Source organism: Cynocephalus volans, chromosome 17 (assembly GCF_027409185.1).
Source record: "Cynocephalus volans isolate mCynVol1 chromosome 17, mCynVol1.pri, whole genome shotgun sequence".
Lineage (NCBI taxonomy): Eukaryota > Metazoa > Chordata > Mammalia > Dermoptera > Cynocephalidae > Cynocephalus > Cynocephalus volans.
Window position 1 is genome coordinate 16,485,366 of NC_084476.1, and position 25,361 is coordinate 16,510,726.

General features: G+C 37.0%; 1 protein-coding gene across 1 annotated transcript; it reads left to right on the plus strand.

Moving 5' to 3' along the window:
• Positions 1 to 113: 113 nt before the first annotated feature.
• On the plus strand, positions 114 to 25,141 carry PSMD5 (proteasome 26S subunit, non-ATPase 5). The gene is made up of 10 exons (XM_063082198.1): positions 114 to 317; positions 8,124 to 8,268; positions 9,739 to 9,852; positions 10,304 to 10,432; positions 11,905 to 12,014; positions 13,579 to 13,721; positions 19,502 to 19,693; positions 21,457 to 21,566; positions 21,993 to 22,133; positions 24,505 to 25,141. The coding sequence occupies exons 1-10, from the start codon at positions 145 to 147 to the stop codon at positions 24,760 to 24,762; spliced, it is 1,515 nt and encodes a 504-aa protein (XP_062938268.1). The 5' UTR covers positions 114 to 144; the 3' UTR covers positions 24,763 to 25,141.
• Positions 25,142 to 25,361: the final 220 nt, after the last annotated feature.

The following is a 25,361-nucleotide window of genomic DNA, read 5'->3' on the forward strand; positions in this document are numbered from 1 at the left end:
GCAGCCGCCTCGCGTTTCTATTGGTGGGGCCCCGCGATGGCTGCCGGAAGCCGGGTCAGGGAGGCTGCACCCCGCAGATCTCGCGAGACTCGGAGAAGCGCCCTCGGAGCCGGGCGGCGGCGAGTCCCGGCGGGCGGGAGCAAGATGGCGGCGCAGGCGCTGGCGCTGCTGAGGGAGGTAGCACGGCTGGAAGCGCCGCTCGAGGAGCTGCGCGCGCTGCAGTCGGTGCTGCAGGCCGTGCCGCTCAGCGAGCTGCGCGAGCGAGCGGCGGAGCTGCATCTCGGCCCGCTTTTCTCGCTGCTCAACGAGAACCATCGGTGAGAGGACCCCGGGACTTGAGCCGGGAGAGGGGCACCCTCAAGTATGAAGATGGGGTTGTGTTGGGGCTGGGGGTGTGATGTTCCCAGTCACAGGGGTGGTAGAAAATAGCCGAAAAGGCAGAGGGAAGGACCCTGGCCTGAGAGAGAAGAGATGGGGGTCAAGTCCAGCTTCTGAAGGGGGCTCCTGGGTAAGTTTTCTCCAGTCGCCCAGCCTCACTGCCTTCTCCTGGGAATAGGAATTGGAAGAGGAAGCAAGGTTGCCTACCTGCTTCTCAACCATGAGTACACATTCTTTTACCTCCTCTTCAAAAGGGATCCTATTCTGGCAATGTGGCAAAATCCATCAACATCTTAAATTCACATCCTAAATGTTTTCTCTAATTCTGTAGGTTTTCTCTTCACTCTTCTTTGCTTCCTATGCTCTGCAGAAGCCTTGATGTACTCTCATTTGATATACTCCCATTTGTCTGTTTTTGCTTTTGTTGCCTGTGCTTTGAGGTCTTATCCAAGAAAATGGTTGCCAAGACCAATATTATGAAATGTTTAACCAAATGTTTTATTCTAGTAGTTTCATGTCCTACATTCAAGTCTTTAATGCATTTTGAGTTGATTTTTGTATGTGGGGCAAGACAGGGGCCTAGTTTTATTCTTCTGCATGTAGATATCCACTTTTCCCACCACTATTTATTGTGAAGACTGTCCTTTCCCCAGTGTGTGTGCTTGGTGCCTTTGGGGGTGGGGGGTGGGCTGGATTCTCTATTCTGTTCTATTGGTCTGTGTGTCTGTTTTTATGCCAGTACCATGCTGTTTTGGTTACTATTGCTTTGTAGTGTGTTTTGAAGTCAGATAGTGTGATGCCTCCAACTTTGTTCTTTTTGCTTAAGATTGCTTTGGCTATCTTTTCTTAATCTTATAGGGTTCCATGTGCATTTTAGGATTGTTTTATTCTATTTCTGTAAGGAATGTCATTGGTATTTTGATGGGGATTGCATTGAATCTGTAGATGGCTTTGGGTAGTATGGACATTTTAATGGCATTAATTCTTCCAATCTATGAATATAGGATCATCATTTTATTTATTTGGGTCCTCTTTAATTTCTTTCATCAGTATTTTGAAGTTTTCATTGTAGAGATCTTTCACCTCCTTGGTTAAATTTATTCCTAAATATTTTACTTTTTTGGTAGCTATTTTGAATTGGACTACTTTCTTGATTTCTTTTTTAGATAGTTCACTATTGGTGTATAGACATGCTAATGATTTTTGTCTGTTGATTTTGTATCCTGCAACTTTACTGAATTTATTAATTCTAACAATTTTTGGTGAAGTCTTTAGGGTTTTCTACATGTAAGATCATGTCATCTGCAAATAAAGACAGTATGACTTCCTTTTTTTCTACTTGGATGCCCTTTATTTCTTTCTCTTGCCTAATTACTTTGGCTAGGACTTCTAGTACCATGTTGAAGAAAAGTGGTGAATGTTAGTATCCCTGCCTTGTTCCAAATTTTAGCTGAAAAGCTTTCAACTGTTCTTTGTTCAGTATGATTTAGTTGTGGGTTTGTCATATATGGACTTTATTGTGTTGAGGTATGTTCCTTCTATACCTAATTGGTTGAGTTTTTATCATGATGGGATGTTGAATTTTATCAAATGTTTCTTCTGCATCTATTGAGATGATCATATGTTTTTTTGTCCTTTATTTTGTTAATGTGATGTGTCATGTTCATTGATTTCTGTATATTGAACCATTCTTGTATCCCTGGGATGAATCCCACTTGATCATGGTGAAAAATCTTTTTGATATGCTGTTGGATTTGGTTTGCTAGAATTTTGTTGAGGATTTTTGCATCTGTGTTCATCAGGGATACCGGCCTGTATTTTTGTTGTTGTTGTATCTTTGTTCTGTTTTGGTATCAGAGTAATGCTGACTTTGTAGAATGAGTTAGAAGAATTCCCCCCACTTCAATTTTTTTTTGGGGGGGTGGCTAGCCGGTATGGGGAACTGAACCCTTGATCTTAGCGTTACAAGACAACACTCTAATCAGCTGAGCTAACTGGTCAGCCAACACTTCAATTTTCAAGAAAATAATTAAAAGAGTGAAGAGACAGAATGGGAGAAAATATTTGCAAACTGTGCACCCGATGAGCGGTTAATAGCCAGAATATATAAGGAAGTCAAAGAACTGAATAGCAAAGAAACAAAAAATCTGATTAAAACATGGGCAAAAGATTTGAATAGACAGTTCTCAAAAGAAGACACACAAATGGCCAACAGGTATATGAAAAAATGCTCAACATCACTAATTATCAGAGAAATGCAAATCAAAACCACAATGAGATATTATCTCACCCCAGGTAAAATGGCTCTTATCAAAAAAACAAAAAATATCAAATGCTGGTGAAGCTGTGGAGAAAGGGGAACACTTTAACACTGTTGATGGGAATGTAAAATAGTACAGCCACAATGGGAAACATTATAGGGTTTCCTCAAAAAATTAAAAATAGAAATACCATATGATTTAGCAGTCCCGCTACTGGGTATATATACAAAGGAAATGGAATCGGTATATCAAAGAGATATGTGCATACCCATGTTTATTGCAACACTATTCACAATAGCCAAGATATGAAATCGACCTGTGTCCATTAACTGATGAATGGATGAAGAAAATGTGGTATATTTAACAGTGGAATATTATTTGGTCTTAAAAAAGAATGAAATCCTGTCATTTGCAGCAACATGGATGAACCTAGAGGATATTATGTTAAGTGAAATAAGCAAGGCACAGAGAGACCGATACTACATAATCTCATATGTGGAATCTTAAAAAATGGATCTCAGAAGTAGAGTGGTTACAAGAGGCTGAGAAGTTGGGAGAGATGGTGATGGGAAGAGATTGGTCAGTGGGTGCAGAGTTATAGTTAGGAGGAATAAGTTCTAATGTTTCATTTCACAGTAGGGTGACTGTGGTCAACAATAATGTTTATTTCAAAATAGCTAGAAGAGAGGACTTTGTATATTCTCACCACAAAAAAATGATAAATGTCTGAGGTGATGGATATGCTAATTATCATAATTTGATCATTATACATTGTGTGCACATACCAAAACATCACACTGTACCCCATAAATATGTACAGTTATTATGTGTCAACTAAATATAAATAAATAAGTTCACCTTCCTTTTGACCCAGTTATTCTTGTTACAGGAATTTAACAATGCAGGTATACGTGCACAAAATATACTGTACATACAGGAACATTTATAAAGATGGTATTTGACAGCAAAAGACTAGACACCGCCTAAATATTCATTAAGTGGGATTTTAAATAAGTTATGAGTTATTACTGCTGTAACACTATTCAGCTATCTAAGATTTTGAGGTAGATGTCTATATATGGGCATGGAAAGATCTCTGGTATATGTTCTTGAATGAAAAAAACAAAATTGCAAAAGTTTATGATCCCATTAAGTGTGGATTTTTTAAAAAATTATGATCCCCCACCCCACAACATACCGAAGCAGGCTCATATAACACTGGGAATATCTGCAGAGATACAGCAGAAACTGTTAATATGGAACTTAAAATAGTAGGACAACAATTTGTACTTTTGATTTTGTATGCATCTGTAGTGTTTGATTTAAAACACTTTGTATTTGATAATTTGATCATTTATAAGAGTTTAAAATGTGATCCATAAATTTCAGTGTCCTTTCTACTTGAAAAGATAATGAACTGTTTGGATCAACGTGGGATGATTTCACAGGGCTTTCTTGGCTCTGATAGTCTAAGCTTCATCCCTTTCTTATAAATGTTCTCTCTTTGTTCCATTCACTAGTTAACATTATTCAGATCTGCCTATGATCTTATTTGTCCTCTCTTTAATTCAGGCCTTCCTTCTCTCCCTGTTGCTAGGTCTGTTGTATTAGTCTGACTTCTCATTACGTGTAAACTTTCTTTTCTAACGAGTCCTTCCCATTCTGCAACCACAGTGAACTTCTCGGGTCAGTTGGCTGTAGTTACTTTCATGGTTTCCCATTGCCAACGGTGTAAAATCATGACGACTTATTCTGAAATTCAAGCTTCTTTTTTTTTTTTTTTTTTTTTGTCTTTTTTGTGACCGGCACTCAGCCAGTGAGTGCACCAGCCAGTCCTATATAGGATCCGAACCCGCTGCGGGAGCGTCGCCGCGCTCACAGCGCTGCATTCTCCCGAGTGCGCCACGGGCTCGGCCCCGAAATTCAAGCTTCTTTTTTTTTTTTTTTTTTTTTTTTTTTAAAAGATGACCGGTAAGGGGATCTTAACCCTTGACTTGGTGTTGTGAGCACCACGCTCAGCCAGTGAGCGAACCGGCCATCCGTATATGGGATCCGAACCCGGGGCCTTGGTGTTCTCAGCACCACACTCTCCCGAGTGAGCCACGGGCCGGCCCTCAAGCTTCTTATAGTATGTTTCCATCCTACTTTTCCAGCCTCATCTTTTTTCCCCATTTCCTTTATATTCTATCTGCTCCAGCTACCTTGTGGCCCCACTTACTTTCCCTTGAGTGTGACTTTATTTATACCAGTTCTTCTAACCGAAACGGCCTCCTCTCTCTCCATAATGTATCTATCCTCTAATGCCCAGCTGAAGAACTGTCACCTCCAAAAAGTCTTTCTCAATTAATTCAGTTGCAAGTGAGTGCTCCTCAGATCTCCTAAGAGACATTATTATTTCTGTTAATGGCACTTGATACTATTGTCTTATAGTTCTGTGTGTGTTTACTTTTAGTTTGTAAATTTTTTGAAGGCAAGGGCCATATTTTGTTCACATCTGCATCCCTCCTAGGGCCCAGCACGTGATATCATATATGCCTAATAAAAGATGAGACACAGAGTTTAGAGAGGCCAACTAGTGCAACTCTTTGTTTTATAGATGAAGAGACTTTCAAAGGTCCTACCGCAAGTTTACAGCACAGATGCAAAAGGAAATGAAGTGAAAGGTAGTTTGAGTCCATGGAGAAGATTGTTTGCTGAATGAAGGAGCAGTGCTGTAGGAAACAATTTTAAGCAAAATTTAAAGAGGATAATTCAGAACTGGATACATAATAGATACCAATTGCAATTTGTGGGACTGGTTCTTCTCTGGAATACTATACTGGCAGTCTTCAGATATATTGCTGTTATCCTGGCTAAACCACACAGGTTTTTTATATATTGGTTCAGGCTCTGATCTTGTAGATGTAAATCTAGAATCTTGACAGGCGCTTGTGTGAGGGAGAGTAAGGCCTAAGTTTTTTTTGTTTTTTTTTTAAGTGTGAAACAAGATCGTGCTTTAATTTTGTGAGGCAGCAAAATCTTACAGGAAAACAGAATTCTGATCTTATTCAAGGCAGCTAAGAGATAAATGGGTTTTTATTTAAATCCTACAGATACAAGTTACTGTTAAAATATGTATTTTCTGTTAATGAATTGGGGTCTTAGGACACCTTCAAATGATCATTTTATTTACATCTCAAAAGAACTCAGGTGTTATATAGAGCAGTAATTAAGCTTAATAACTCCCTAAAACTATTAAAATCACACTCCTAAAGTAAATTTTTTTTTTTTTTTTTTTTTTTTTTGTCGTTTTTTCGTGACCGGCACTCAGCCAGTGAGTGCACGGGTCAGTCCTATATAGGATCCGAACCCGCGGCGGGAGCGTCGCCGCGCTCCCAGCGCAGCACTCTACCAAGTGCGCCACGGGCTCGGCCCCTAAAGTAAATATTTTTGATGTCTCCCAATATGCTCCTCGATGTAAATAAAAGCTGGTAAATCCATGGTTGTGCCACAGACTTGTGCCTCCTGTGAGTCACTTCACCTATCTGGTTTCAGAGTAAGTCATAAGATTACTGCTTTGCAACATGGGAATCAAATGAGATTGACTATAAGTGAACTTTTTGGCTTGTTGGTATCAGAAGGCCATTATGATCTGAAATTTGTGCACTACGCAGTTTTACCTACCACTGTTTTAAAAATAAAATAAAATAAAAAAAACAGTTTTATTGAGGTATAATTTAAATAAAATAAACTACACATAATAAAATGTACAATTTGGGTTGGCCAGTTTGCTCACTTGGTTAGGTCATGGTGTTGATAACACCATGATCAAGGGTTCGCATCCCCATACCAGCCAGCCTCCAAAAAAATAAAAATAAAATGTACAATTTGACAAGTTTTGACATTTGCCAGTCCCTGGCAACCAGGAATTTACTTTCTGTTTCAATGGATTTGTCTGTTCTGTACATTTCATATACAGTTGACCCTTGAACAACATGGGTTTGAACTGCACAGGTCTACTTATATGCAGATTCTTTTTAAATATTGAAAAATTTTTGGGTAGGTATGTCATTACTGCGTGACATAACTAATCCAAAAATTAGATAGCCTACCTAATAGTAGGCTATTAGTAGTTAAGTAAAGTACTGGAATTATCATCAAAAGGATGCCTTTTACATCTGGCTTCTTTCATTTAGCATAATATTTTCAAGGTTCATTCGTGTTGTAGCATGTATCAGTACCTCATTTCTTTTAATGGCTGAATAATATTTCATTGTATGGATATACCACATTGTATTTATACCTTCATCAGTTGGTGGTCATTTGGATTGTTTCCACTGCTTTGAACATTCATGTACAAGTTTTTGAGTGAACATATGTTTTCAATTATCTTGTGTAAAAACATTCGTAATTACTCCCTTAGGCTCAGTTATGCAAAGTGGAATCCCTAAGTTAAAGGGGTATGTTCATTTTTAAGGCTTTTGATTTGTATTGCTTAATCACTTTCTAGAAAGGTTGTGTCAGTTTAATTGTATACCCCCGTTAGCAGTATATTAGCCCATTTATTTGTACTATCTATTAAAAATAAGGAAATTGTTCTCAAAACACCTTTTGTATTTATAATTGGTAGTCATCAAGTTCTGATTAATTTACCTCTTTAATAGCTTTTGAATTTTTTCCCTCTTCTCCATCCCCACTGCTTCTCCTGATTCACTTCATCATCTCTCACCATTAACTGCCTTCTAATTGAAAATTTCCTCTCTAGCACAGATGCAGAGTGATTGCTATAAGGCAGATCTCATCATGTTACTTCTCTGTTTAAAATTACTTCATGGCTTGCTGTTCTTTTCTGGAAAAATCTAAATTCCAAGCATGACATAAAAGACCTATCAGAATCTGGTTTCTGTGCATCTTTTGAGTTTCATTGCTTGCCATTCCTTTCACCTTTTTACCTTCTCCCCACCTCTCCCCCACTCTGACCCCAGTGATAACAAGCTACTCATTGTTCCTTGAAAGTATAGCACTATGTCTCATTCCTCTGTGCCCTTTTATGTGCTGCTGCTCTCTCTGCCTGGAACACCTTTCTTCTGGATAGCTCCTACTTTTTCTTAAAATTTAGTTCAAGTGTTACCCCTTTGGGATGCCTTCTCTGTACCTTGTGTTCCTTTTTTAAGCTCCCATGGCTTCTAGCCCTAACCTATAACATTTATCTACTTGGATTACAGTTGCTTTTTTAATTTTTCTGTATCTTCCATTAGACTGAGTTCCTTGAGGCTAGAGAATATATCTTATCCTTCTTTGTAGTCCCAGCACAGGCATGGCACATGATAGGTACTTAGCAAAATAAGTGAGTAGAAGCTTATTAATAAATGAGTAGAAGCTTCTGTTTCAAAGAGTAGTCTATGTGGAGGAGATCCTCACTGAACCAAGCTTTAGCTATTATAAGGTTGTTACTTCTTGTCTGATAGGATGTGAACTAATGAGATCTATGGTTTTCTCTTTTAGGGAACAGACTACTCTGTGTGTATCCATTCTGGAGAGATTGCTCCAAGCTGTGGAGCCAGTTCACATGGCCCGGAACCTCAAGGTTGACCTGCAGAGGGGACTGACTCACCCTGATGATTCTGTAAAAATCCTTACTCTGTCTCAGGTATGAAATATTATTAGCATATATAAGAAGGAACCAACATTGATCACCTACTCTGTGCCAGGTTCTTTGCTGGGTACCAAAGACAGAGAGACGAAAAACACAATCTCTCTCTGTCTTTAGGGAGTGTCTATTCTAGTATGCATAGCTAACTATAACCTGGGAGATACAAGTTGAAGTAAGAATTTCCATACTATCTGAATCATTCATGAATTACTAAGTTCCTTTTACATGGCAGGGGTATTAGTCCATTTCTGTGGCTTGTAACAAAATGAATGGAACTGGGTGATTTATAAAGAAAAATGAAATCTATTGCTTACAGTTTCTGAGGCTGGGAAGTCCAAAGTCCAGGGAACAGAGCTGGTGAAGGTCTTGGTGGCAACAGTGATGGCAGGATATCACATTGTGAAAATGGCGGAGCAGAGAGAGCAGAGAGTAACCTCCTCAATCACTCTCTTTTTAAAACCCTCAGAACCACACCCCTGACCACCATTATTAATGCATTCACTACTGCACGGTCCTATAATCCAATCATCTCTTCAAGGCTCTACCTTTCAATTACCATATAGGATTTCCTCCCCTCTTAACAGTCACAGTGGGAGCTAAGTTTCTAATACATAAAACTTGGGGGACACAACTCAAGCTTCAATGAGTTTTGGGGAGATATAATTCAATCCATTACAGCAGGCACTGTGACATATGCAGCTGTAGTTACCAGCTAAATAAAACCAATTTTTTCCCTTCAAGGAACTCCTAGTCTGGAGAGAAAGATCCCCATGTGTTCAAACAGCTACTCTGCCATGTTAGGTCCTATTATAGTGGCATGAACCAAGGGCTATTGCATAGGTCACTAAACCAACAAATTAAGGCAGTAACATCATTCTGATAACCAAAATGTCCTACTATTTGAGTGAAGAGTTGCTGCTAAGGATCATCTTGTTGAAATGTTAGGAGCTAAGCAGTTAGTTATCCAGTAGATACTCAACCACTGCTTTTCCTTTTCTCCTCTGAAGTGTTTATTCAATAAACAGGGAAGGTATCGATTTTTTCATTGACCATTTATGTGCCAGACACTGTGCTTTTCCTGTTCGTTCTCATTTAATCTTCATAACTGTCCCAGAATTAAGTATTATATTCCCATTTTACAGATAAGAAATTAGGCTCAAAGAAATTATTTAATTTGCCCAAGGTCAGTGTGGCTAAAAATGGACAGAAATGGGATTTACTCCCTAAGCTATCTCAGCTCTTTACCCATTGTTGTTGTTGTTTTTGTTTTTTTTTCTTTTCTTTCCAAGATGTGACTACACTGTATGTATGTTTGGCTTTAATGAATTTGGGTCATTTTGGATTTTTAATAACTTGTAGCTGTAATCACTAACTTCTAAAATAACTGCACACTGTGGATATTTGACTACCATGTGTTCTTATTTGTCCTGTGTTGGGAGAGTGTTTCTGATTGTTTTTTTCTCTCAGGTAGGAAGAATTGTTGAAAATTCTGATGCTGTTACTGAGATTCTAAATAATGCTGAATTACTAAAACAAATCATTTATTGCATTGGTGGAGAGAATCTATCCGTAGCTAAAGCGGTGAGTCTACTAGAACCATCAACTTAAACATGCAGAGCTATTAGTGTCCTACATGACACTAATGAATTGAGAGGTGAAGATTTAGAATGGATGATTTGTGTAATTGAATTTGCAATCTCACGTGGATGGTGTCAAATAAATAAATGGTTGTCAGATAAATACAAGTAAACCCCTTCTATTTTCTATTATGCACATATATCTACAGTATACCTCATAGGCCTTACACTGGGTTGCTTGATAAGAAGCAAAACTTACATAATCTATATTCTATAGGGAATATCGTGTATCTTTTCCAATTATAAATAACAATTAAAACGTAGTGAATGCTGACTGGGCAAGGTACATTTCATGCACTAATTTCCACATCATTCTTATGAAGTATATATTAATATTCTATATTTTTGTGGCTATTATATTTTTGTGACTTAAGGGATATTTCCTTTCTTATAAGGCCATCAAATCCCTGTCAAGAATATCACTAACCCAAGCTGGACTGGAGGCTTTATTTGAAAGTAATCTGCTGGATGATTTGAAAAGTGTTATGAAAACAAATGACATTGTTCGATACAGAGTGTATGAGGTAAGACTAAAAACACACTTTCTGATGTTTACAAAGCAGAATACAGTAAGGCTTACACTGGAAGACAAGATGGCTTATATAATGTGTATTTATTGAGTGTGTAGTATGTGTTAGGCCCGTACTAATATAGGGATGTGTTCCCACCTACTGTGTGAGACAGTCATATAAAAAATATTTACAGTGCAGTATAAGTACTATATTGAGGAGATACCATTGAAACCAGACTTTAAAGAGATTAGTAGTAGTAGTAAAAAGAAGAAATGGCTCTTATTTACACCGGTTTTGTACTGAGCACTATGCTAAAATCTTCACATGTATTATCTTTAATTCTCACAGTAAACCTTGTATGTTATCATCATTAACCTCATTATTGATGAAGTAACTGACCCAAGACCACACACTTTAATAGGTTGCATATTCAAAATGGAACCCTCTGCAGTCCAATTTCCTCTTCAGAACACTTACTTTGCATGTCTTGATACCACACTACCCTTCTGCCTCTCTGTCTCTTCTCAGTCTCTTGGCTCATTATCCTCTTTTGGACCTTTAATTGTTGGAGTTCATGAAGGTGAAGTCCCAAGCCCTGCTCTCACTCTACTCTGTACTCATTCCTAGGCAATTCATCTTAGGATTTCAGTTCCCCCCATGTGATGATGACTCTCAAACATAAACTTCGAACCCAGAACTTCTCTTTTGAGCTCAATCTTCATATTCAACTGCTTACTCGCTTACTCACTCTCAGCCTCTTGGACATATTCTAGGCCCCTCACACTCATGCTCAAACCAAATTCCTGATCTTCGTCATCTACCCCGTGCCCCTGACTTAAAAAAAAAACAAACCAGCAATAAAGCAGCCCTGCCTCAGAGTCTACATAGTTGTTTCTTTATGAGGTCTTGTTATCCCTGCCACATATCCATTCAGTCATTACATCTTATAAGTTTTAACATACTGGTGTCACTCTCCTGGACTGCTGTATTTGTATCCAAATTGGTCTGCCCTTATCTGTTTTTGTCATCCCTGATCTATCTTCACATGTAGTCAGAATGATCTTTTGAAAATCCAAATCTGATTCTGTCACTTTTCTGCTTATAATCCTTCACTGTCTTCCTGTATCTCTCAGTCAGCCCTCAGGACATACTTGGTGAATGAGTAAGTGAATGACTGACTGACAGAATGCATGAGTGAATTAATCAATGGTTTTTATAATCTGTTATTACTGATTCAAGCTTTTGTAGCCTGATTGATGATTATCTGGGGGGGGGGAAGTGCAGATACACCTATATGTAATGGAACATTTCTGTGCCAAAGTAATTTCTTATGTGTTCAATGAAGTTTTCCTACTTGTAGAGATAAATAATGGATTTCTAAAAATTCAGTTATATAAAATATCTAGTCCTGCATTTAACTTAAAATGAGATCTAACAAGTTTGGGACTATTTTGACTTTTCCCTTTCCTGTTCTTTTCTTTCAGCTAATTGTGGAGATTTCTTCTGTGTCACCAGAATCTTTGAACTACTGTACCACAAGTGGATTGGTAACCCAGCTCCTGAGAGAGTTGACTGGTGAGGATGTGTTGGTCAGGTGTGTTGACTGAGAGTTTTTAAAGCAAAATGTCCTCCTTTGAAGGGCCAGGAAACAACCTTGGGACTTAGCATGATTTTCCCTATTAGAGCCTGTGCCTGGCTTATGGTGTCATGACTGATGTGTGTACTGAAGAAGGAGTGTTAGAAAATTGCTCAAATTACATTGTGACAACATATTGGAACGTAGCAAAGAAGCCCCACATGACAATTCAACTACTTTTGAGTGACTGTGTTCCCCTCCCTAGGCATGTGTGTGCTCTTAAAAAGTTGCAATCACATGTTAACTGCCATATGCATTTTGGGGGGCTTTAAATAACAGCACTCTGGTATGTTAGAAAAAACTTGGGCTTTTGAAAATGAGGAAGACTTGGGGTTGCATGCCTCTCTATTACTTATTAGCTGTTTGACCTTGGACAAATTATTGTCACCTTTCTGCATCTCTGTTTCCTTATCTCTCAGATGGAACAATAACAATTCTATAAAGAAGGTATTATGAGGATTAAGGGAGTTTGACCATGGAAACCAATACAATGGCTGAAATAAGTCATCAAAGAAATGTTTGTTCTAATCTATTCCTGGCCCCTATTGCTCCTACTCCCTAATCCCATTTAATATCTGCCAAATGTTTCTTTGTTAATATTGCACAGTTTACTAACACAACCTTACTGTTAAATTTTTGGCTTGCTTCAAGTATTTTGCTGTTAAAATAGCATTGTAGTTATCATCTTTGTGTATATAGGCTTTTATTTTCCTATCTTAAGTGATCTGATTGTCCTATGTTCTTTAAATATGACTGAATTTGTTAAACCTGTATGTCGCTAGATACATTGTTTCAAAGCATTTGAGTATCTCAGCCTAATGAGGAAATTAATTTGAATTATTTTTCAGCTTTGTATCAAATTTTGTGACAGAAAAAACCTATAAATGGTCAGTTAAAATACTGTAGGATCAACTGCAAAAACACATTTTTTAGTTATTTGGGGAAATTTGATCATGGTTGGGTATTAGATGATACAAAAGAATTACTTTTAATTTTTAAATATATGGTAATGGATTATAATTGTGTGAGGAAATATTTGTGTTTTTAGAGATGGATACTGAAGTGTGAAGGGATAAATGACAAGATGACTAGGATTCACTTTAAAATTGTTTAGCAAAAAATGTAGAAAAAAATGAAATAAGTAGAGCAAAATCTTGATAACTGTAAAATCAGGGTTATGGGTACATGAGGACTTATTGTACTATTCTTTACTTTTGTGTGTGTTTGATATTTCAAAATAAAACAGAAGTTTTAAAAAAAAATCTTAGGAAGCAGCTAGGTTTTATTGGAAACAATACTGGGCCTCAAGTCAAAAGGTCAAGATTTAATTCTAAACTCTGCCTTGTAATAACAATATGATTCTGGTTAAGTCACTGCAACTTTCCTGGCCTGGAAAAGTAGAGCCAAGGTTTTTGACTTTTCAGATTTGGTGAGAAGAATTAAATAAGATAACCTATATGAAAGCAACTTATAAACTATGCTAGTCAGATGCAAAACTCATTTTTTTCCTTCTACGTTTTAGAGCCACCTGTATAGAAATGGTGACATCACTGGCATATACCCAGCATGGACGACAGTACCTTGCTCAAGAAGGAGTAATTGACCAGATTTCTAATATAATTGTTGGGGCAGATTCAGACCCTTTCTCCAGCTTTTATTTGCCAGGTAAGAAACATTGATGCCTGTGGAAATGATGGTGCATGTTTTGTTTCCGAGTTGTCTCTGATAGGATAGGTCAGGCATTGTTTTCTGTAGAGTCAGTTCCTTTTAGAAGATACCCATAGCCACCAATGTCAACATCACATTAAAAGGATTATTCACTACAGTCAAGTGGGTTTTTCCTAAGGATGCAGGGGTGGTTCAGCATATGCAAATCCATAAATGTGGTGCACCACATGAACAGAATGAAGGACAAAAACTATATAGTTATCTCAGTAGGTGCAGGAGAAGTATTTGACAAAATTCAGCATCCTTTCATAATTAAAAGCTCTTGACAAATTAGGTCAAGAGTAGGAATTAGGTATAGAAGGAATATATCTCAATACAATAAAGGCTGTATATGACAAACCCACAGCTAACATACTCAACAGGAAAAAGTTGAAATTTTTTTCTCTAAGACCACGAATGAGACAAGTATACCCACTCTTACTACTTCTATTCAATGTAGAAAGGAAGTCCTAGCCAGAGCAATTAGGCTAGGACTAAAAAGAAATAAAACACATCTAAAATGGAAAGGAAGAAGTGAAATTGTCCCTGTTTGCAGACATGATCTTATACAGGCCTATTTCAGAGATTACTGCTGAGTACAGTGTCAGACTACTGCATTAAAGCGAATATCACAATAAAGTGAGTCACACAAATTTTTTGGTTTCCCAGTGCATGTAAAAGTTATGTTTATACTATACTGTAGCCTATTAAGTGTGCAAGAGCATTATGTCTTAAAAAATAATGTATATACCTCAATTAAAAAATGGTTTATTGCCGGGCCGAGCCCGTGGCGACTTGGGAGAGTGCACCACTGGGAGCGCGGCGACGCTCCCGCTGTGGGTTCGGATCCTATATAGGAATGGCCGGTGCACTCACTGGCTGAGTGCCAGTCACAAAAAAGGCAAAAAAAAAAAAAAATAGTTTATTGCCAAAAAATGCTAACAATCATCTGTGCCTTCAGCGAGTTGTCATCTTTTTGCTGATGGAGGGTCTTGTCTCAATATTGATAGCAGCTGATAAGGGTGTTGGTTGCTGAAGGTTTGGGGTGGCTGTGGCAATTTCTTAAGACAACAATGAAGTTTGCCACATCAATTGACTTCATTTCACAAAAGATTTCTCTGTAGCATGCAATGCTATTTAATAGCATTTTACCCAAAGTAGAACTACTTTCAAAATTGGAGCCAATCCTCTCAAACCCTGCCACTGCTTTACCAACTAAGTTTATGTAATATTCTAAATCCTTTGTTGTCATTTGAACAATGTTCACAGCTTCTTCACCAGCAGAAGATTCCATCTCAAGAAACCACTTTCTTTGGTCATCTATATGAAGCAACTCTTCGTTCATTAAAGTTTTGTCATAAGATTGCAGCAATTCAGTTACATCTTTAGGCTCCATTCTAATTCTACTTGTCTTGCTATTTCCACCACATCCGCAGTTAACTTCCTCCACTGAAGTCTTGAACCCCTCACAGTCGTCCATGAGGGTTGGAATCAACTTCTTCCAAACTCCTGTTAATGTTTCTCTTTTGACCTCCTCCCATGAATCAGGAATGTTCTTAATGGCATCTAGAATGGTGAATTGTTTCCAGGAGTTTTCAATTTACTTTATGTAGATCCATCAGAGGAATCACTATTAATGGCAGCTATAGCCTTAGAAAATGTATTTCTTACATAATAAGACTTTACAGTCAAAATTTACTTCTTGATCCATGAGCTACAGAATAGATATAATGTTAACTGGCATGAAAACAGCATTAGTCTCCTTGTACATCACCAGAACTCTTGGGTGACCAGGTACATTATCGATGAGTGTAATATTTTGAAAGGAATCTTTTTTTCTAAGCTGTAGTTCTCAGGAGCAGGCTTAAAATATTCAGTAAACCATCCTGTAAACAGATCTGCTGTCATACAGGCTTTGTTTTTCCACTTATAGAGCATAGGCATAGATTTAGCATCATTTTTAAGGGCTCTAGGATTTTCAGAATGGTAAATGAGCGATGGCTTCAACTTAAAATCACCAGCTGCATCAGCCCCTACCAAGACAGTTGGCCTGTCCTTTGAAGCTTTGAAGCCAGGCATTGACTTCTCCTCTCTAGTTATAAAAGTCCTAGAAGGCATCTTCTTCCAATACATATAAGGCTGTTTCATCTACGTTGAAAATCTGTTGTTTAATACCTTTTCAATTATTTTAGCTAGATCTTCTGGATAACTTCCTGCAGTTTCTATATCAGCACTTGCTGCTTCACCTTGCACTTTTATGTTATGAAGACAGCTTCTTTCCTTAAACCTCATGAACCAACCTCTGCTAGCTTCAAACTTTTCTTCTGTAGCTTACTTACCTCTCTCAGCCTTCATAGAATTGAAGGGAGTTGAGGCACTGCTCTGGATTAGGCTTTGGCTTTTAAGGAAATGTTGTGGCTGGCTTGATCTCCTATTCAGACCACTGAAACTTCCTTCATATCAGCAATAAGGCTGTTTCACTTATCATTTGTGTGTTCAATGGAGTAGGACTTTTAATTTCCTTCAAGAACTTTTCCTTTGTATTCACAACTTGACTAACTGTCTGGTGCAAGAGGCCTAGCTTTTGGCCTATCTTGGCTTTTGACATGCCTTTCTCACTAAATGTAATCATTTCTAATTTTGATTTAAAGTGAGAGAAGTGCAACTCTTCCATTCACCTGAACACTTAGAGGCCGTTGTAGGGTTATTAATTGGCCTAATTTCAAAATTTTGTGTCTCAGGGAATAGGGAGTCCCAAGGAGAGGGGGAGAGATGAGGGAACAGCCAGTCGCAGTCCGGGGGGCAGTCAGTACACACACAGCAGTTATTAAATTTGCTCTCTTATATGGGCATGGTTCGTGGCACCCTAAAGCAGTTACAACAGTAACGTCAAAGATCACTGATCACAGATCACCATACAGATATAATAACAATGAAAAAGTTTGAAATATTGTGAGAATTACCAAAATGTGTCCACAGAGACACAGAGTGAGCACATGCTGTTGGAAAAATGACACCAATAGACTTATTCAATGCAGGATTACCATAAACCTTCAATTTGTAAAAAATGCAGTATCTGTGAAGCATAATAAAGTAAAGCACAATAAAAGGAGGTATGTTTGTATATAAAAAACCCTAAAGACTCCACCAAAGATCTGTTAAACTAATAAATTCAGTAAGTTTACAGGATACAGAATCAACATACAGAAATCAGTAGCGTTTTCATATGCCAATAGTGAACTATATGACAAAGAAATTGGGAAAGCAATCCCATTTACAATAGGAATGAATTTAACCAAGTGAAAGATATCTACTATGAAAACTGCAAAACATGGATGAAAGAAAAATTGAAGAGGATACAAATGAATGGAAAGATAGTTTATGTTCATGGATTGGAAAAATTAATAGTGTTAAATTATCCATACTTCTCAAAGTGATCTACAGATTTAATGCAATCCCTACCAAAATACCAATGACATTCTTCACAGAAATAGGAAAAAAAGTCCTAAAATTCGTATTCATATGGAAGTACAAAAGCCCCCAAATAGCCAAAGCAATCTTGAGCAAAATGAACAAAGCTAAAGGCATCACACTGCCTGACTTCAAAATATACTACAAAGCTATAGTAGTCAAAACAGCATGGCACTGGTAAAAATAGACTCACAGATCAATGGAACAGAATAAAGAGTCCTCAAATAAATCTCCGCATTTATGCTCAATTGATTTTCCACAAACATGCCAACAACACAAAGTTGATAGTCTCCTCAATAAATGGTGTTTAGACAACTGGATGTCCACATGCAGAAGAATAAAATTAGACCCTTATCTCATACCATATACAAAAATTAACTCACAATTGATTAAAGACTTAAATTAAATGGAAGACCTGAAACCGTAAAACTACTAGAAGAAAATGTAAAGGAAAAGCTCCATTACATTGGTCTTAGCAAATATTTTTTGGTATATACTCCAAAAGCACAGGCAAAAAAAGCAAAATAGAAGGGATTACATCAAACTTAAGAAGTTTTTGAATGATCAAAGAAACAGTAAAGAGGCAACCTATGTCATGGGAGAAAATATTTGCAAGCCATACATCTGATAAGGGCTTAATATCCAAAATATATGAGACTCAATAGCAAGAAAAACAACCTTATTTAAATATGTACAAAGGCTATGAATAGATATTTCTCAAAAGAAGGTATACAAACAGCCAACAGGTATATGAAATGTGTTCAACATCATTAAGCATCAGGGAAATGCAAATCAAAACCATAGTGGGGTATCACCTTACAACTATTTGAAAGGCTAATATCAAAAAGACTGAAGATAAGTGTTGGTGAGGACGCGAAGTACAGGGAACCCTGGCATGCTGTTGATGGAAATGTAAATAAGTACGGCCATTATAGAAAACAGTATGGAGGTTCCTCAAAAAATCAAAAATAGGACTGCCATATGATCCAGCAGTTCCACTTTTGTGCGTGTATCCAAAGTGTATGAAATCAGTGTGTTGAAGAGATATCTGCACTTCCACATTAATTGCAGCATTATTCGCAGTAGCCAAGATATGAAAACAACTTAAGTGTCCATCAGTGGATGAATGGAATAAAAAAATATGGTATACATCCCCAATGGAATACTGTTTAGCCTTAAAAAAAGAAAGAAGTCCTGTCATTTGCAACAATATATATGAACCTGGAGGACATTATGTTAAGTGAATAAGCCAGGCACAAAAAGACAAATACCACATGATCTCACTTATATGTGGAATCTAAAGAAATTGACACAGAAGTAGAGATTACAGGGGCTGGGTAGGGCAGGGTTGGGTAGATATTGGCCAAAAGATACACAATTTCAGTTAAGAGGAATAAGTTGAAGATATAGCAATTTATTGTATTGGTGAAAATTGCTTAGTAGACTTTAAGTGGTTTCACCACAAAAAAATATGTGAAGTAAGGCATATGTTAATTAGCTCGATTTAGCCATTCCACAATATATCTTTATTTCAAAACATGTTGCACATGATAAATATATACAATTTTTGTTGGCCAATTTTAAAAAATTATTTAAAAAAAGACAAGATACTGATAGCCCCTTAACAAAGTAGCATCTACTGCCGTGGAAGCCAGGCATTGTCGACTCATTTTCTGGAATCATCAGTGCTGTTTAGACTGTTAGGATAGCTTTCTTTTGAAGCCCAATTAAAAGAAACAAAAATAGTAGTAATTACATTTACTGTATATTTCACAGATTCATCAAATCTCTCAGTTGGAATCTTTATCTAATGTAGATCTATTCTAGATATTCTGTTGTAGGTCATGGTCGATTGGTCTTTATTGAACATTTCCAGAAATTGGAGACATTCCTTCCTTAGGTAGCCTGCCTTATTTTATTGATGAACATATGTGTTTAAAAATTTCTTCCTTGTAATGACTCCGAACTTGCCTTCCTATAATTTGTGTCTACTGGTCTTTTTTCTTTGTTCTACCTCTTGCATATGACAGTACTTCAGTATTTGAACCCAGCTCCATTGACACCCTGGAGTTTCTGTTCTCTCAGGACCACACATTACAGGCCCTTTGTAACTCTTTATGTCCTCTCTGATTTCCAGGCAACACACTACTCTAACCTTTATCCTCTTTCTAGCCTGCAGTTTATTACTCTTCCTGAGAAGACATAGGGGCCCACAATTTGTGCTGTCTTGGTCCTCTATTAAACCGTATTTTTGTAAATATCTTTAGGATTTGTGAAGTTTTTTGGAAACCTGGCTATCATGGATAGTCCTCAACAGATCTGTGAGCGTTATCCTGTCTTTGTGGAAAAAGTCTTTGAAATGGCAGAAAGTCAGGACCCCACCATGATTGGCGTAGCAGTAGACACAATTGGAGTTCTAGGATCCAATGTTGAAGGAAAACAGGTGTTACAGAAAACAGGTTGGTATGACTTGTCTTGGCTTTCTTTAGGGATATCTTAATTTTTGAGAAGGGTTCAATACATAAGTTCATTTGTTGGTGTGTTAACTGCATTGCAGAAACTATTTTGGGGGGTGGCAATATGTGTACCTATATTTTTAAATAGGTTTCTGCTTCCACAAGTGGTAATCTTCTTAACCATAACCGTGGACTGATCTCTGAAAGTATTTGTGAAATTTTTATTTACAAAAATACTACTGAAAATCTTTTCTTTTTTACTTCTCATTGTTTAGGGCTCTACCAACCAATTTGGACCAAACACCATTTCCCCTGTACATCTTCCCTGAATAGTATTCATGGTACAAAAACCATTGGCTGGAGTCAGAAAGACCTAGATTTATGTTCCAGTTCTAACACTGACTTAGCTTTTTGAATTTGATATACTCACTTCACTTCCCTAGGCTTCATTTTCCGCACTTATAAAAAGGATATAACAGCTACTACTAAGGGTTGTTGTGAGTATTTAATGAAATTTTGTTTTTTATTTGTAATGTCAAGGAAGGAAAGGAAACAAAGTTGGTTACAGGATTTTATGTTAAGAAAGATACTTTTATGGCACATCCATGAATGTCTTAAAAGCACAACAAATTCTATACAAAAAAATAATGTATAGCACTATTATTAAAACCCTTGTGAAGTATATGTGGAAAATTAATATGCTACTGTGTGTCACAACTGATATCTTTTATATACTTTTTAAAGCGCTTTTACCTATGACATAATCCTTTTACAATCATGCAAAGAACATACATTTATCTCATTTTACAGATAAAGTAGCTAAAATTCAGAGCATTAATAACATTTTCTGAGCTTTTGCAGACTGGGGCAGCTGCTACTCACATCATTTGATTCCAGTCCTGTATACTTTATCTATGCACATTGCATATATTGTGTTTTAGGCCTGTCACTTGGTCTCTGACTACATGCTTATTCAGATTGGTAGGGGTCATAGTATATGAAAGCATACTTAAAAAATCTCCTTTTTAACTTCACACCCATTTGGATGGCTATTACTTTTAAAAAAAAAAAAAAAAAAAAAAAACCCAAGAACCAGAAAGTAACAGATTTTAGGATGTGGAGAAATTGTAACCTTTGTGCTTTCTGGTGGGAATGTAAAAAGGTGCAACCACTATAGAAAACAGTTCCTCAAAAATTAAACATAGAATTACCATATGATCCACTTCTAGGTGTATACCCAAAGGAATTGAAGGCAGGGACTGAAACAGATGTTCGTACACCGTGTTCATAACTGCATTATATATAATAGCCCAAAAAGATGGAAGCAACTAAGTGTTCATTGACAGATGAATGAATAAACAATATGTGGTGTATGCATGGAATGGAATATTAGCCTTAAGAATGAGATTCTGACACATGCTACAGCGTGAAGGAACCTTGAAGACATTACAGTAAGAAAAACAAGCCAGACACAAAAGAACAGATATTGTATGATTCCACTTAGATGAGGTACCTAGAAAAGTCAAATTCATAGAGAAAGTAGATTAGTGGTTTCTAGGGTATCAGGGTAGGGAGGAGTGGGAGTTAATGTTTAATGGGTACAGTTTCAGATTGGATTGATGAAAAAGTGGAGATGGGAGTGGTGATGGTTGCACAACAATGTAAATGTGTGTAATGGCACTGAATTCTATGGTTAAAATGGGAAATTTTATGTTACATATGTTTTACTACAATAAAAAAAAAAAATTCATTGTCATCCTTGAAAGGAACTCGCTTTGAACGCTTGCTCATGAGAATAGGACATCAAGCAAAGAATGCCTCCACAGAGCTAAAAATTAGATGTTTGGACGCAATTTCATCTCTTCTGTATTTACCAGTAAGTAGATTGGGAAATTAGTGGACCACAGGATATGTTTGGGAGAATAAATCTGTATGAATCAACATAATACTAGTTAACTTGATATAAATGTTGACCAAATAAATGCTGTCTTTCTTAACTTTTAGTAAAAGAAGATAATCCTCATTATATGACTAGTGACATTTTTAAGTTAAAGTGAAATCACAGAGTATTAGAACTAAAGAGACTCTAGAGATTGCTTAATCAAGCCCATCCAAAAAGAAAAAAAAAGAAAAACTGGGAAAGGTCTGGGCTGGGTTTGAGGAAGAGTGCTCCAGACTTAGCCAAGATCACAGCAAATTAATGACAGAATGCCATCAGAACCCAGGTTTCCTGACTTCCAAATGAGTACTTTTCTTCAAATAAGTTAACCTTGTCATGAGATTTTTCTTTTCTGTTCTGTAGCCTGAGCAGCAAACTGATGACCTCTTGAGGATGACAGAGTCCTGGTTTTCCTTGTTGTCTCGAGACTCGCTGGAGCTCTTCCGTGGCATCAGTAATCAGCCCTTTCCTGAACTACACTGTGCTGCCTTAAAAGTGTTTACAGTACGTATTCTCTTCTCTTCCTTCCATAGGTCCTTCTTGGACTCTGCCAGTTCAGCACATGAGTACTGACATGAGTCCCTATGCCATGCTCTGCAGATGCACAAGTGCATAGTACAGTTTCTGCCCTCTGCTACCTTAGAGACTAATGAGGGAGACAGATGTGTAAACATATTGTTTCAGTAATAGGTATTAGGTGCTGTTTGAGGTTTGAACAGGGTGCTCTGTGGTATTACAGAATTAATTCCACACTCCTTGTCTGCCACCCTCTACTGATCCAGCCCTGGTCTTTTTCCTGAGCCTTATTTCTTGCCATCCCCCTTCTGGCACATAATGCTCTAATAATACCAAACTGCTTATTTCATATCTCTGGACCTTTGCTGTTTTCTCTGCATTCAACGCTGTTCCTTAACTTTGCTTGTTAACCTCTTATTCATTCTTCAAGGATTAGCTCAGTTATCTCTTCAACCCACTTTGCCCAAACCAACAAGGTGGAGTTAAAACCATGTTGGCTCTCATACATTGCATCTGTTCATTCATTCAGCAGATATTTGTTGAGTTTCCTTTTTTTGCTAGGTGCAGGGGTACAGCAGTGAATAAATTATACTTCCTTTTGTGTAGCTTCTTGTCTATTGAGGGAACAAGGCAATAAATATAATTGTACAGTTACTTGTATAATTACAGCTATGGTAAGGATTACCTCTGTGTTCTATTTATTATATTGTATTGAAAATGTTTATTTATTGATCTGTCTCACCTATTAGGCAGAGTTTGTTGAGAGTAGGAACCATATCTGATTTATCCTTGTAGCCCCAGCACTTACCATGGTGCCCAGGCTCATAGAAATGTAGTGATCGCTTTAGTAATATTATCGATAATGGGATCTCAGGCAGAATACTTGGCCTAGAGGGGAGGGAACAAGGCAAATGGAGAGGAAAGTTTTCCTGAGGATGTGATACATGATCTGGGTCTTGAAGGACGCAAGAACATTTGTTTTTAGACTGCTTCACCCTTTTAAATAGTCACTGTATCGGACGGCTGTTTTGGCTACTGCATTGGTGTCTTCATTACTTATTTTGTTTTTGCTCTTCTACGTTATCCTCTGCTTAGTTGGCCACAGATATGGAGATAATTTCTGATTTACTGGTTGGTACAGCCATTTTTATTTCAGCCCATCCTTCATCCTTGGCTATTATTGTTAACTAGACCAGTGTTTCTCAAACATTAATCTTAGGGATCTTGTTAAAATTTAGATTCTGATTCAGTAGTTCTGGGATAGAGCCTGAAACCCTAAATTTCTAACAAGTTCCCAGGTGATGCTGATGCTCCTGGTCTGTAGAACACATTTTGAGAGGAAGAAACTAGGCTACAAATTTGATTGTTACTTGTTCTTCATTAAAATGTAATAGTGAGGTTTTAAAAAACATTATAAACATTGCTTATGATTTTAAAATTTGGAAAAGACAGAAGTAGAACTTTTTAAAATTCCATAAAGTTGTACCTGTTTGGTGTATTTCCTTTTAGTCTTAGTTTTAGTATTTCTTTTTTATTTTTGGTGAGATATTTCAAACACAGTCGTATTTTGCTACCTCTCCCCAAACCGATTTTTATTCTAACCTCCCCAGATGTAATCATGGTTATGAATTCAGGGTTTACAGGCCCATACGTGATTTCATATTTCTACTACATATTGTATGTATCCTTAAACCAAATACAGTATTTGACATATTCTTAAACTTTGTAAATGGCATCGTGCTGTTCATATCATTTTGCAATTTGCTTTTTCTCTTCAACATTATGTTTTTAAAATTTATGTGTTTAAAGAGGCAATTAGAAAGTCAGTATTTCTTTGGATAGCAACAATGTATCATTCTCCTATAAATGAAGATTTAGATAGTATCTATTACAAATGATACTACAACATTCTTGAAAATATCTTGTGCACGTGTATGAGAATGTCTTTAAGGTTGTCTTTTCCTCTCCAGTTTTATGTTTCCACTGTTGTAATAATACCTGGTGTATAACTTGGATCTGCTTTTTTCATATAACAGATCTACCCACGTTATTACCTATTCTTTGTAAACATTCTTAATGTTTGTTAATTTTTATTACTATATACCATAATTTATTTAACCATTTCCCCCATTATTAGACATTTATATGTAACTTTCACATGGTGATTAACATCTTTGTGTACAAAGCTTTTTAATATTTAGGATTATTTTCTTTAATTAGATTCTCAGGAGGGATTTGCTTAGGCAAAAGGCAACATTTTTAAGGTTCATGTTGCCACATTTCTAAGTATTGTGCCATTCCACTAACAACCGTAGCTTCTTAAGGCTCAGAATTGTCTTCTTTCTGCCTTCCATTTCAGGCCATTGCAAACCAACCCTGGGCTCAGAAACTTATGTTTAACAGTCCAGGTTTTGTAGAATATGTGGTGGACCGGTCGGTGGAGCATGACAAAACTTCAAAGGATGCCAAATATGAACTGGTGAAAGCACTCGCCAACTCTAAAACAATTGCAGAAATCTTTGGGAACCCAAATTATTTGAGGCTTAGAACTTACCTGAGTGAAGGTCCATACTATGTGAAGCCTGTGTCCACGACAGCAGTAGAAGGAGCTGAATGATTTCTTCTAGGGTCTAATATAGAGGACCATGTTTTGACCAGAACTTCCTAAAGCATTTGACTCAATCTGTGTTTTACAAAACAGAGATTTCCCTTTCCCCAGAATTATCATGGAGTGTTTAATATAACTTGATTACCAACATTGTTAAATTTCTACATTGAAATACAAAGTGGAACCAGGAGCTTGGAATACATTAAGGCAGGCAGACTTGATAATAGAACCAGTGTTTTTCAGATTCCTTTGTTGTAATAGAACAGTGTTTTTCAGATTCCTTTGACTGCCTTAATCTTTGCAACAAGATGGATGTTTTGTTCCTTTCAGAAAATTTTCATGGACATACTCAGTCTTATTTAAAAATCTGCTATAAATAAAATTGAATTCACTACCTTTTTTCTTTTTGGTTCTTCCTCTTCTGATTCCACTTTCAAAGTCTTGGAAGACTTTGAAAAATGAATAGTATAGAATCTTAAAATTATGTTCTCTATACTGAGAATAAATACTTTTAATGAGGTCTCTTTTGATATTTTTGTTACTGTTATTCCGTTGAAAACATAAAATCACTAAAAAATTTTTGTAGTCTTTTGATGTTTTTGCTTTTT

Coding starts and splice junctions, on each gene's coding strand:
- PSMD5 (XM_063082198.1), top strand. CDS start 145: ATGGCGGCGCAGGCGCTGGCGCTGCTGAGGGAGGTAGCACGGCTGGAA. Junction 10,433..11,904: donor TTCGATACAGAGTGTATGAG/GTAAGACTAAAA, acceptor CTTTTCTTTCAG/CTAATTGTGGAGATTTCTTC. Junction 13,722..19,501: donor CTCCAGCTTTTATTTGCCAG/GTAAGAAACATT, acceptor AAATATCTTTAG/GATTTGTGAAGTTTTTTGGA.